The sequence below is a fragment of the Marmota monax genome, unplaced genomic scaffold (assembly GCF_021218885.2).
Source record: "Marmota monax isolate L192 unplaced genomic scaffold, Marmota_monax_Labrador192_F-V1.1 WCK01_AAM20220418_F8-fsc00004, whole genome shotgun sequence".
Lineage (NCBI taxonomy): Eukaryota > Metazoa > Chordata > Mammalia > Rodentia > Sciuridae > Marmota > Marmota monax.
In genome coordinates, this window is record NW_026692881.1 from 19,089,112 (window position 1) to 19,103,534 (window position 14,423).

The window sequence follows — 14,423 nt, forward strand, 5'->3', positions numbered from 1 at the left end:
ACTTTATCTAAAAAATCTTAACCAAATTCAAGGTGACAAAGATGACATTTAGGTCTATGATCCATTTGTGTTATTTTTATGTAAGGATTGTTTAAAACACCAATATCTTACTACTAAACTGCCTTAGCTTCACTGCTGAAAAAAGCATATGCGTGTATATATATATATCTCCATATTTGGTTCCATGATCTTTATGTCTATCTTTTCACTAATACTGGGTTTACATAAGGCTCAAGTAAAGTTCTGCACCTCTTGACAATGGGACACAGTCTGAAAAACATTAGATGATCTCACCATTATGTGAACATCATAGAATATACTTACACAAATCTAGATGATACAGGTCAATCACCAATCATGTCACTTTTTTTTTCTCCTTTCAATACTGGGAATTCTCAAGGGCCTTATACATACTAAGCAAGCACTCTACCATGAGCTACATCCCCAGTCCTTTTTTATTTTTGATACAAGGTCTTAATAAATTCACAAGGCTGGCCCTCAAACATGCAGTCATCCTACATTAGCCTCCCTAGTAGCCGGAATTACAGGCATGCACCATCACATTCATATAAACCAGTATTATAATTGCTTATTATCATTACCAAGTATTATGTACTGCACATAATTATATATGCTATATTTTATGGGCATCAAAGTTGGTTAATCTATTCCAGCTTCACAAAAAAAAAAAAAACTGAGTAAAGCATTGGGTCTTATGATGACTACAACATCACTATCATCTTGTGGGACCACTATCAGATATGTAGTCTGTCAATGACCAAAACATCATTATGCAAGACATGCCTGTATAGTCCTTGGTGACTTAACTCTAGTAACAATCTCTTCCTATTACTTTGAAGGAATCTCATAGATATGAAACAATAAGACTACAAAATGTCACACATTTAAAAACAGTAAATGTAAAAATTCTTTTCATCCCATAGCACAAAATTTATTCATTCACTTTTCTTCTTTTTTTTTTGTATGTGGTGCTAGGGATCAAACCCAGGGCCTTGTGCATACAAGGCAAGCACACACTACCAACTGAGCTATATATCCCCAGCCCCTAATCTAAAGAATTAAAGTTAATTGATTTCATTTATATAATCCATGTACTTCAAATGTATTTGATGATTATTCAGATAATAAAGGAATTGCCAATGGGACCCTACAGATAAAAGAATATCTCAGCCTTTTTAGTATCTTTTGATTTCTACAGATCTAACAACACAATTTTGACATACTTTATTTACTATAGTGTAAAATTAGCACTAATTACTTCCCAGGAATTTTAACTTCATCGAGAACTATAGTTCATCTTAAATCTATAAATTAGCTTTACAAACAACCATATATACAAGACTGACAAATATGCAGCATCTGTGACAATTCCTATCATAAAAACTATTTAGCAACTATAGATTCATAACCAGTTCTTAAAAACATAAAAACCAAAATTATACAGTCCTTTCATAATTTGAGAAACCATAAAATTGTTGAGATGTCTAATAATAATACAAAATTATGAATACCTTGATTGTTCTCCTATTCGATAATAAGCAGTAAAAGTGGGCCAGTTTTATTTGCCCATAATCAATATATTATTTGATTAAAATAAATCATAAGCTCTGGAACCATTTCAGAATTTCTTACACAACAAAAGAACCAGAGAAAGAAAAGCTCTGACAAAATAAAAATTAAAACTTTACTGTAATTTTAAAAATTCTTTTGAGATATTTCTGTCCTACTTAACCAAAGAGAATGTCTCTCTAAAATTAACTAGGTCTAGTTGTGCTTTAATCCTAGACATGAAATAATCTACAGTATGAATTCATTAATTTATTATAATGGTCAAAAAAGGAAAATCATAATAATTCAGACTCACAAGATAAAATTATATAAATACCTTACAGAACTATTTTGTATTATCAAGTAAAAAGAAACAGGGAATTCTACTTTGAATTATTTTTTGCCTACACTTCCCAGAAACAAAATCATAGGTTGATTTTCACTCAATCTTTCACATTTCCTAAAGGAACAATTTGTTTTAAGATGCCTTTGAATTTTTTCAACTTCACTCAATTCTTAGGTAAACCACCACTGTCTGCTTCCATGCTTTAAAAACACATTTTTAAAAAAAAAAAGCAAAATGAGCTTATAATAGGATAAAAGGGGTACTTTTATCTTACTAAATTCCTATTAAGATTACCCATCCTCAATGCTGTCTCTAAAAACAGCAATAGTTTTACAACAGATTACACATGAGCCACTTATAAGCTTTTGGGTTGAATTTCTTTCAATCTCTGCCTCCACCCCATTCCCAGATTGACAGCATTGCTTATTAATTTTCCAGTACACTCAGATGACATGACAGCTCTTCACTGAGAAAATGAGAAAGAAAAATAAACTCACTTACCCTTCCTTAGACATTCTTAAAGATCTACTTCCTCGGAATAAGAATACAGGATCAACAAACAAGCTCCACTGATCTCTTGAGAACTGTAGCTTATTTGTTAGAGCACAGAGAACTCGGGCCCTGAGAGGCCCAACATATTCGGGCACAATGCCGAACCCTAACAAGGCAATATCTCTGTGACCAATATTCTTAGCTTTAAATACTTGAAATCCTACTAATAGAAAAAAAAAAAAAAAAATGAAGACCAGGAAAAATAACTAATGGTCTGAACTGTTTAAGACTGTCCAGTTAAGGAAAGAGACAATCCAAATGGCAAGTTCCCGTGAAAAATAGTAATTGTTACTGGCAAACCCAGAAAAGGCAAATTTACCCCCTAATGAGGCCCTCCAACAGTACACAAACAATGTGTCACAGAATCAAACAGCCCTAGTCAGTCACAATCATTTTCAGTTTATTCCGGGGGGTGGGGGTGTGTGTGTTAAAATAATTTAATGTTTTAATTATTAGTTATTTCCTCCCTTAGAAAATGAACAATGTGAACTACAAGAAAAGGAAGTATTTATGTGCTGATCACATTACAGGATGAAACTAAGTATTTCCACACTGAGGTCTTTTTTTCTAATTTTATTAACTGCTCTTAGGGAAAACTCAATTGCCTGAAATTCTCAGCTCATGTGAAAAGATAGCTACATATCTTTGGCATATGAGGGAAATATCAAGAATGCTCTAAAGTATTTATTTCAAATCTCAGAGCAAGCTGAAGCTTGAAAAAAAAACATCTGCAACATTCCTTCCTCCTAACCAATATAATGCATAGGGATTACACAACAACAGGAGAAGAAATGTAAACAAGCAGGCTAAAGTCTAAGAACACTCAGATGGCAAATAAATCCTAGTGGTGATTCAAATTAAAAACAAAACATATACACCTTAAGGAAATACTACTTAAATTTTAAGAAACCCTTTATCTCTTTAAATATTACCTAAATATCTTACCATAAAGTTTTCTGTTAATTATTAAGATGTTTAAGTTAGTCACCAAATAATTAAAACACTATTACATGCTACACATTCAAAGTAAAATTATTTTCAGCTTTATTCAGAAGAGCATATGACATAATAGAAAGAGAAACAGAGCCAGAAAAAAGGTTTAAATTCCAATTCCTCCATTTTCTGGAACTGGAGATAAATTACTTATCTGTAAACTCTGATTTTCCATCTATGGAAAAGAGATAACATATGATAGGATTGTTGTCTGTCATACACAAGCACTTAAAGAATTACTATAACTTAGGAGTGGGGGAAAAGGAAAAGCAACTGGATTGTTAGCCATTACTCTCACTGGTATAACTCTTTTTTAAAAATCCAAATCTCGCCAGCAGCTCAGGAGGCTGAAGCAGGAGGATCCCAAGTTCAAAGCCAGTCTCAGTAACTTAGTGAGGCCCTAAGTAACTCAGTGAGACGCTGTCACTAAATAAAATATAAAAAAGGGCAGGGGGTGTGGGTCAGTGGCTGAGTGTGTCTGGGTTCAATCCCCATAACAAAAAGACACAGCTGGCTGACTGAATTAAAAAACAAGACCCAACATTATGCTATCTCCAAGAAACTCACCTCATAGGCAAAGACATCCACAGACCGAAGGTGAAAAGATGAGAAAAAACATCACATGGGGCTAGGGATTTAGCTCAGTTGGTAGAGTGCTCGTCTCACATACATAAGGCCCTGGGTTCAATCCCCAGCACCACACACACACACACATATACACACACACAAATGTATTACTCACATGGATTGTGTAAACAAGCAGGGGTTTCTATCCTCATCAGATAAAGTGGACTTTAGGCCAAAGTTAATCAGAAGGGACAAAGGAAGCCATTTCATACTGCTTAAGGGATTATACAACAAGGCTTGACAATCATAAGTATTTATGCCCCAAACACTTCAAACAAACCCTTCTCAATCTCAAGAATCAAACAGACCACAACACCATAATACTGGGTAACTTTAACATGCCTCTATCACCACTGGATAGATCTTCCAAACAAAAACTAAATAAAGAAACTATAGAAGTAAAAAATACAATTGACAATTTAGATTTAACAGACTTATATAGAATATGTCATCCATGAATGACTGAATACACTTTCTTCTCAACAGCACGCAGATCCTTCTCTTGTATGGACTGTGTTATACCACATATGTTGGTATACAACTGTAATATTACCTTAATACATTTTTTAGCATCTGTAGGATTATTTTGATAGCTCCCTTTCCATTGACATTAATTTTTGTGTTCTTGCTTTTTTTCTTACTTGATTTTTATCAAACTTTAGCTCTATTATTTCTTTTGTATTTCATATATTTCTTCTCCTATTCTTTATTTTTTTCCTTACTACTACATAATTTGAAAATAATTTATTATTCTAACTTCTTTCTGATACAAGCAATTTAAGTTATAAATGTTTATCTGAGTACTATTTCATCCCAGAGATCCTGATATTTTAAGTTTTTATTATCACTTAGTTCAAAGCACTTTCTATTTAGTTTTCTTCTGCTTTCTTCCTTGACCTCTGAGATATTTATAAGTGCGCCATTTAATTTTGAAATAGTTGACATGGGGGGGTAAGGTTCTATATATCTTAAGGTGATTGATTTCCAATGTAATAAATCATGCAGGAAACAGTCTGCATAATTTCAAAGTTTTTAAAAAAGTAATGGAAATGCTGTTTATATTGATTGTATTGGTTACATACAAGTCAAAACTGATCAAATTGCATACTGCAAATATGTGCATTTTATTGTACTTCAATTTTACCTCAATAAAACTATGGAAAAAAAATATTTCACTTCTTTTTACTGCTCAAAAGTAAGTATTCCATTCATAAAATATTTTGGAAGAAATCACCAAAAAAAACTTATTAGTTTCTGAGTCTTCACCTGCCATTCCTTAGGAATGTGGAAACAATAATCAAGGCAGTAGAATGATATAGTGACAAAAAACATTTAACAATATTTTGCTGTTCTACCTCACTCTTATTCTAATAGGTCATCCTCCATCTGTGGATTATTTTAAAAACATGAATGGCAGGGGTTGTGGCTCAGTGGTAAAGTGCTTGTGCTTATCTAGTATGTGTGAGGCACTGGGTTCGATCCTCAGCACCACATTAATATGAAATAAAGATATTGTGTCAACCTAAAACTAAAAAAATAAAGAACCAAAGAAAGAACATGACTCCCTAGCATTCCTGAGGATCTAGTTTTTCCATGTGATTTTTCAACTTATAAAACGGCTACCGAAATTTTAACAATTTACTCATTTGAATATTTGATATCATACTAAAATGACAGCTAAGTCAACCTTATTGATGACAATTAAAAAGCTAAATGGCTGATCAGGCACAAAAAGATAAATACTGCACCCTCTCACTCACAAGTGCAAGCAAAAATGTTGACCTCATAGAAGGAAAGAGAAGAATAGTGGTCACTAGAAGCTAGGAAGGGTAGGTGGAGGGTGTATAGAGGATGGATGACAAGTACCAAAATAGACTTACATAAAAGGAATAAGTTCTAGCATTCTACAGCAAAGTAGGGTGACTATAGTTTACAAGTTTATTACATATTTCACAAAAGACTATAGGAGAGAGTGCTAAGGCTCCCAACACAAAGAATTAATTGTTGAAGAAGACACAAATGCTAATTATCCCTATTGCATTGCATATCGCATGTATGTATCTAATTATCACTGTACCCCCAAATTATGTCTCAATTTTTTTTAGAAAAACTGAACAACATTCATATGATATCCTTCAGTATTTATGAGATAAAGAAATCAAAAATTATCTCATGACCTGGCATTTCTGTCTGCATGTAACCTGATACATGCTATTAATTTGAGGTTTTAAAAAAACAGTCTTTATAAACATTTTTAAATCTACTAGTATATCAATCTGTATATAGGTATTACAAAATTATTTTATACATACAAATTTTTATTCCTTAAACACATATAATAAATTTGAGAAGAAACTATAGTTCAACAGGTTTAAATAAAGATTGCTATGAGTTTAAAGGCCTAAATTTCAATCAATTCAGATAAACATACAAATTTCACACAAATATACAAATGTCTTAAAAAGTTTAAAGTAATTGTAATATATTTTAAAATAAGGCAAAAGATTGGTTAGCAAGAAATTCATAAGCCTAATTATTTATCAAATTTCAGTTCAACAGAATAAAAACCACTGCTGAATTCATTAGCTATGTTCATTAAGGAAAAAAAAAATAAATTCACTGCCTTAGAGAAAGCTAGCTGTATTAGAATCAGAACTTTAAAAAAGTAAAAATCAAATACCTGATTTCAGCATCATGGGCACAGTCAATGTGAAGAGCTGATGAAAAATCTAATTTTTCCATTCTTGGATTTGGTAAATACAAATTCTGATCTGTATTGACCACTACCAGCTTCTAGATGTTAAACACAGAACCATTAAAGAAATAATTTTCTAACCTGCCTCCTTTAGGTGACTAAGCAGCTCAGACTATCTTCTGACTATATAGCAAAACATATTCTAATGAAGGGTTTGGCCTGATGATTACACTCAAGTCTTGAAAACTGAACAACCATAATAAGGAAATGAAGGAGGAACAACAGTCATACATTCTGAAGGTTAATTTCTTAATAATGACACATGACCATTATATTTCCATATTGTAATTTAGAAGACTAATATTAATCAAGAAAAAAAGCTGTTAGATACTCATTTTACTTAACTAAGAATATTTAGCTGCTTCTAAAAGAAAATTTGGAACTATCACATACAATGTACAGATTCATCATGGACTGCCTAATTTAATCAGTGGCAAATTACCAATTCAAATAATTGTCTTTAAAAAAAATCTTAGAAACAGAATATAAATGGACTTAACTAAAATAAATTTCTTCGAAATTACTTCTATTTAAAATTTTTAATAAAACAAATACTTTTAGGAGGATTAAGTTTGAGATCTACTGAACTATAGTACTGTAACACAGTAACTATAGTCAATAATAAGTCTTATATACCTGAAAATTGGTAAGAGAGTAGATTTTAAGTGTTCTCACCACACACACACACACACACAAAATTGGTAAGTATGTCAGATAGTATGTGTTAGTTTTATTTAGCCATTTCACAGAATATACATTTTTTAAAACATCATTTTTTAAACCATTAATTCATGTAATTTTTGTCAATTTAAAAAATAAAGCAAGGCACACTGGTGCACACCTATAATCCCAGCAAACTAGGAGGTTTGTAAGTTTGAGGCCAGCCTGGGCAACTTGGGGAAACCTTGTCTCAAAAACTAAAGAGGGCTGGGGAAGTAGCTCAGAGGTAAAACACCCTGGAGTTGTATCCCTAGTACCACAAAAATGAATGAATGAATGAATAGTTTAAAAATTAAAAATAGATTGGAACCTAATTTTTTATTTTATAAAAACTTCAATTGAAGATGCTTTTTCTATTATTTCTACTGTTTCATATTGCACTCTACTATGTAAAAAATGTGGGTGGAGAGGCCATCTAAAACCTTCAGGAAATACCATTCTAAATGAGTCAGAAAAGCATCCAGTCTATGGTATATTAAATACAATTAGAATGTTTACTAGGTGATCCCTCTTCATTGCATAATTCTAGCCTTTGTTTTCATTGATAAAAATGTTACAACCTTGGGCTTGGGTTGTAGCTCAGTAGCAGAGCACTCACCTAGTATGTGTGAGGCACTGGGTCTGATCTTCAGCACCACATAAAAATAAAAAAAATAATGTCATTGTGTCCATCTACAACTAAAGAAAAATATTCTTTGTAAAAAAAAGTCACATCCTAATCAAATGTATACTTTGTAGCATAAAACTAAGAAAATAATTGAATAAAAAATATAGAATGCCTCTATATAACGATGTGTATGTCTTTTATTTACACAGACACACATAAATGCTGTTTTTCACTTTAATTCCCATGTCATACACCAACATGTCACACACAGAAAAGAATCAATACCCACTCACTGATCTAGAGTCTTGATGGAAACCAGAAATTTTTATACTTTTTCAGAGTTTGAGGAGTAACAGTAGCCTAAGACCAAGAAATGCTACACAATTACATACCATGATACCATGAGGTAAGTATAATGAGGTAAGTATCACCAGCCTGCTGTAAAACCAACTATTAATAAATAATTTTAAAAACAATACCACACCGGGCATAGTGGTACATGCCTGTAATCCCAGTAGCTTGGGAGGCTGAGAGAGGAGCATCACAATTTCAAGACAAGCCTTAATAACTCAGCTAGGGCCTAAGCAACTTAGTGAGACCCTGCCTCAAAAAAAAGGTTGGGGATATGGCTCAGTGGTAAAGTGCTCCTGTGTTAAATCACCAGTACCAAAATTAAATGTATAAAACAATACCAAATAAATATTTTCTTGCTGGGCATGGTGGTACACACCTGTAATCTCAGCAGCTTGGGAGACTAAAGCAGACACATCACAAGTTCAAAGCTAGCCTTAGCAACTTAGTGAGGCCCTAAGTAACTCAGTGAGACTCTGTCTCTAAATAAAATACAAAAAAGGGCTGGGGCGGGGCTGGGGTTGTGGCTCAGTGGCAGAGTGCTTGTGAGGCACTGGGTTTGATCCTTAGCACCACATGAAAATAAATAACAAAAGAAAGATATTGTGTTCATGTTTTAAAAAAATGGGGCAGGGGGGCCTGGAGATTCACCTGAGTTCACTCCCCAGTGCCAAAAAAAGAATTTCACTTTCAGCTGGATGTGAAGGCCCACACACTATAGTCCCAGACTAGGTAGGCTAAGACAGGAGGATTATTTGAGCCCAGGAGTTCAAGGGCAGCTGGGCAACATACCAAGAACCCATCTCAAAAAAAGAAAAAAAGAAAAAAGAAAAAGCCAGGTATGACTGCCCATACTACTTAGAAGGCTGAGGCAGGAAAATTGTAACTTTAAGGCCAGCTGAGCAACTTAGAGAAATCCTGTCTCAAAATTTTAAGAAGGGCTACAGATACAGTACAGAGGTACAATACTTACTTAGCATATACAAGGCCCTGTATCCAATTCTCAGAATTTAAAAAAAAAAAAAAAAATTAAGTGCAATTTTCTAGCAGCTACTTCTTTAAGGATTTCGTTAGTAGATGTAAGTAGCAGTATGGCAGTTCAAAGCAGTTCAAAGTCTGGACTTTGTATATGAACCAAAAACTAGCTCTATGATTTGGGGTAAATTACTTGCTTGTACATTAATTCTATCATCTGTAAAACGAGGATAATGAGTGCCCACTTCATGAAGTTGTTTGAGAATTAACCAAAAAAATACTTACCGATGATAGGCTTCTCGCCGATACTTTTTCAGAGCATGCTTATCCATGTTAGCAGGCATATCTGCTGCATTCTGTAAGCGATCACTCCAGGAGGTTGTCATTTTACCTTAATTATATGCCAAATTCTAGAAAAGAAAATCAACAATAGTTTAAGACTGCCATCAGTATAAGGATACCTGATTTTTAAAAAATATTAGAAAAACTCCAGCTTGCACACAGCCTAATACAATTATTTATTAACATACACTAAATAGGAAAATATACTGATTTCTAAATTATGTAAATTTAGGAAAATAATTTCACATGGTAATTTTTATCCAGATTCATATACATTACTTTCAAATTAATAAGCATGGCTACCAGCAATCATTAAATATAATCCTAGATTTTAGAAAGGAACTGAGACCACAGTTTGTGATTATATATAATTTTTTTTTTTTGAGAGAGAGAGAGAGAGAGAGAGAGAGAGAGAGAATTTTAATATTTATTTTTTAGTTTTCGGCGGACACAACATCTTTGTTTGTATGTGGTGCTGAGGATCGAACCCGGGCCGCATGCATGCTAGGTGAGCACGCTACCGCTTGAGCCACATCCCCAGCCCAGATTATATATAATTTTAACTTATGCTTTTTGTATTTTTTTATTTCTTTTTAGTTATATGTAGATGAATTTTGACATATACATACATGAAATATAACTTCCCATTCCTGTGACTGTACATGACATGGAGTTATACTGTATTCATATGAACACTGCAAAGTTTTATGTCTGATTCATTCTACTGTCTTTTCTGTTCTCTTCCCCCCTCCTGTCCCTTCATTCACCTTTGTCTAACCCAATGAACTTCTATTCTTCCCTCCTCACCCCTTAATATGTGTTAGCATCTGCATATCAGGGAGAACATTTGGCCTTTAGTTTTGGGGAACTGGCTTATCCATTTACTGGAAAATGCCATAATTTCATTCTTCTTTATGGCTGAGTAATATTTCACTGTGTATATGTAATGTGTACCACATTTTCTTTTCCATTCATGGGAAGGGTAACCAGGTTGGTTCCATATTATCTATTGTGAATTTAACTGCTATAAACATTGATGTGGCCATATCACTATAGTATGCTGATTTTAAGTTCTACGGATAAATGTTGAGGAGTGGGGATAGCTGGATCAAATGGTGGTTCCATTTCAAGTTTTCTAAGTAATCTCCATACTGCTTTCCAGAGTGGTTGCACCAATTTGAAGTCTCACCAGCAATGTATGAGTGTACCTTTTCCCCACATCCTCGCCAACATTTATTGTTACTTGTATTCTTGATAACTGCCATTCTGACTATAGAGATGAAATTACAGTGTAGTTTTAATTGCTATAATGAACATTTTTTCATATATTTATTGACCGTATTTCTTCTTCTGTGAAGTGTCTATTCAGATCTTTTGCCCATTTATTGATTGGGTTGTTTGATTTTTTTTTTTGGTGTTAAGTTTTTTGAGTTCTTTATATATCCTGGAGATTAATGCTCTATCTGAGGTGCAGGTGGCAAACATTTTTCTCCCATTCTGTAGGCTCTCTCTTCACGTTCTTGATTGTTTCCTTTGCTATGAAGAAGCGTTTTAGTTTGATACCATCCCATTTATTGATTCTTGATTTTACTTCTTGCACTTTAGGAGTCTTATTGAGGAAGTCAGTTCCTAAGCCAACAAGGAAGAGTTGGGCCTACTTTTTCTTCTAGTAGGTGCAGGATCTCTGGTCTAATGCTATGTCCTTTATCCACTTTTGAGCTTTTTGCAGGGTGAGAGACAGGGGTTTAATTTCATTTTGATACATCCTGGATTTCCAGTTTTCCTAATGTATGTTTATGGCACCTTTGTCTAGTATGAGATAACTATTTATATGGGTTTGTCTTTGTGTCTTCTATTCTATTCCATTGGTCTTCGTGTCTGTTTGGTGCCAATATCATGCTGTTTTTATTACTATAGCTCTGTAGTATAATTTAAGGCATTGTGATACTTATTCCTTTCTTCACTTTTTTCACTGAGGATTGCTTTGGCTATTCTGGACCTCTTTGTTTTTCCAAATGAATCTAATGACTGTTTTTTTTCTATTTCTATGAAGAATGTTATTGGAATTTTAACAGGAATTGCATCAAATCTGTATAGCACTTTTGGTAGTATGGCCAATTTGACAATATTAATTCTGCCTATTCAAGAACATGGGAGATCTTTCCATCTTCTAAGGTTAACATGTTTTGAAAACAGGTTTAAAAAGCAACTTTTAAAATTCTGATAAACATAGTAACCTCAATCCATGGTGGCACAAATGTAAGTAATGAATGCTTATTTATGTTTCTAATTATTTCATGCTTTTATATTTTTTTCTATAAATCATTTTTTCAGTTGGAATTAAAGCCTAAGGACTAGAAGAAAAAACTTAAAACTTTTCATCTTCTTAGAATAAACACCTAGAATGGGGTGGGCAGCAGAGTGTCCATCTTAAATACTTTGACAAACTAGACTTACTGGCAAATGCCATAATTTCATTCTTCTTTATGGCTGAGTAAAAATCTTAGGTTTCACCTCTATTTTTGCGGTTTTCATCTACAAATGGTGTTTTTATTTATTTTGTTTGTTTGTTTGTTTGTTTACATGGTGCTGGGGATCAAATCCAGGGCTTCACACATGCTAAGCAACTATCTACAACTGAGGTACACCCTCAGTTTATTAACATTTTATTAAATTACCAGTATTTATGAAAACATCTAAAGCATAAAATGCCAAAATCATTTGACACTAATTTTCAAGTAAACCAAGTTTGTATTTTTTTTCTACACAATATCTTCATTTTATTCAATTACTTATTTTAAATATTTATTCTTAAATTTTAGGTGGCACAGTATCTTTATTTCACATATATGTGGTGCTGAGGATCGAACCCAGTGCCTCGTGCGTGCTAGGCGAGCACTCCTCCATGGAGCTACAACCCCAGCCCCCCAGTTATTTATTTTTATGTGGTGCTGAGGATCAATCCCAGGGCTGTAAGTGTACAAGGCAAGCACTCTACCACTGAACCACAACCCCAGCCCCAAGTTTGTATTTTTTTAAAAAATAAGTTAACGAGGTGAAATTCACACAAGAAAATGAACCATTTTAAAGGCCAGGCACATTGGCATACACCTGTAATCCCAGCAGCTTGAGAGGCTTAGGCAGGAGGATTGCAAGTTCAAAGCCAACCTCAACAATATAGCAAAGCTCTAAGCAACTTAGCAGGACTCTGTCTCTAAATAAAATATAAAACAGGCTGGGGATGTGACTCAGGAGTTAAGTGCCCCTGGGTTTGATCCCTGGCACACAACCCCCACCCCAAAGAAAAGTGAATAAGTCAGTGATACTTAGTATATTTACATGAACATCTAACTTTACTACTTTCAAAATAGCTGTATCACTCCAAAGTAAAAATCCTTACCCATATAACAGTTTCTTCCCCCTAGTACCTGCTACTACCAATCTAAGTTCTGTTTCTGTGGATTTAATGATTTTGGATATTTCATACAAACTAAATCACATAATGTATGATTTCACTAGGCATAATATACTTAAGGTTCATCCATACTGTATTATGTATTAGATTTTTTTTTTTACTTTTAGGACTGAACAATATTTCATTGTATGTATAATACCACAATCTGTGTTTATCCATTCATCCACTGATGGATATTTGAACTATTTCCACCTTTTGGCTATTGTGAATAGTTGGTATTTATATGCGTACAATGCATTTGACAACCAGTTTTCAAATCTTTTGGATATATAACTTAGGTCTGTAATGTTTTTGAAATAATCAAGATTTCCAAACATTTTATACAACAAAAGGACTGGCACTTGCAAAGAATTCTAATTAAAAATTTATTCAAGCATAATTGAGAAATTATTTGCTAAATGACTATAAATGAAACTTGATATACTATAGCATATTTATGGTATACTGCTGGCTGATGATTCATCCCAGTGCCGGTGAAGACAATGTAAATTGTTAAGAAAATTGTTTTCTTTTAGTGCCTTCTGTAATGTTACATAATTTTTTCTTTAGCCATTATTGCCAGAATTCCTATCTTCATCCCAGTGCTGGTGAAGTCAAAGATAAAACCAATCTACAGCTTCTACAATAGCCATCACTGAACTGCTTGCAGAACTTGCCTGGACACATTGTGAGCTCACCTGTATGCATTGTGAACTACCTGTTGGTACAGCGAATTGTGGTAGTGCTGGAGTATTTTTGCTGATGGTGTCACCGGTGGTACAATTTTTCAAAGGAGCCCTCAATTGGCTTAATGTCATGGCATTTTGCATCCTCCTCTACTAGTGATGGTCTAAAATTTGGGGGCCAACAGAGGTGAGGCAAAGAACCTCACCCCCCCACAGGTGCAAAGGCCTATCCACAAGTATGGCTGTATGCTGGACCGGTAGTCAGTGACGGGTATGATCCAATTGCAGTGGTACCAACCTAAGACAGGAGGCTGACGCCTAGAGGTCAGTTCATCCGATGACGGGTAAGGACCATATGTTGAATTGGACTGCCTAACAGGCACAGTCCCTAAGCCACATGCTTGTTGTTTAAACAGAGAGGGGGAGATGTTGAGAGCCACAGCCAA

At 34.0% G+C, this 14,423-nt stretch overlaps 1 protein-coding gene across 5 annotated transcripts in view; it reads right to left on the reverse strand.

Moving 5' to 3' along the window:
- Nt5c2 (5'-nucleotidase, cytosolic II) overlaps positions 1–14,423 on the reverse strand; it is a 143,925-nt gene that overhangs the window by 56,760 nt on the left and 72,742 nt on the right. For 2 of the 5 annotated variants that reach the window (XM_058581279.1, XM_046450071.1), the window contains exon 2: positions 9,781–9,905. In XM_058581279.1, coding sequence (XP_058437262.1) covers positions 9,781–9,881 — 101 coding nt within the window. In that variant the 5' untranslated portion in view covers positions 9,882–9,905. Of the gene's footprint in view, positions 1–2,416; positions 2,589–6,767; positions 7,132–8,160; positions 8,241–9,780; positions 9,906–14,423 lie in introns of those variants that run through there. The other 3 variants (XM_058581280.1, XM_046450072.2, XM_058581281.1) reach the window with 3 other exon arrangements.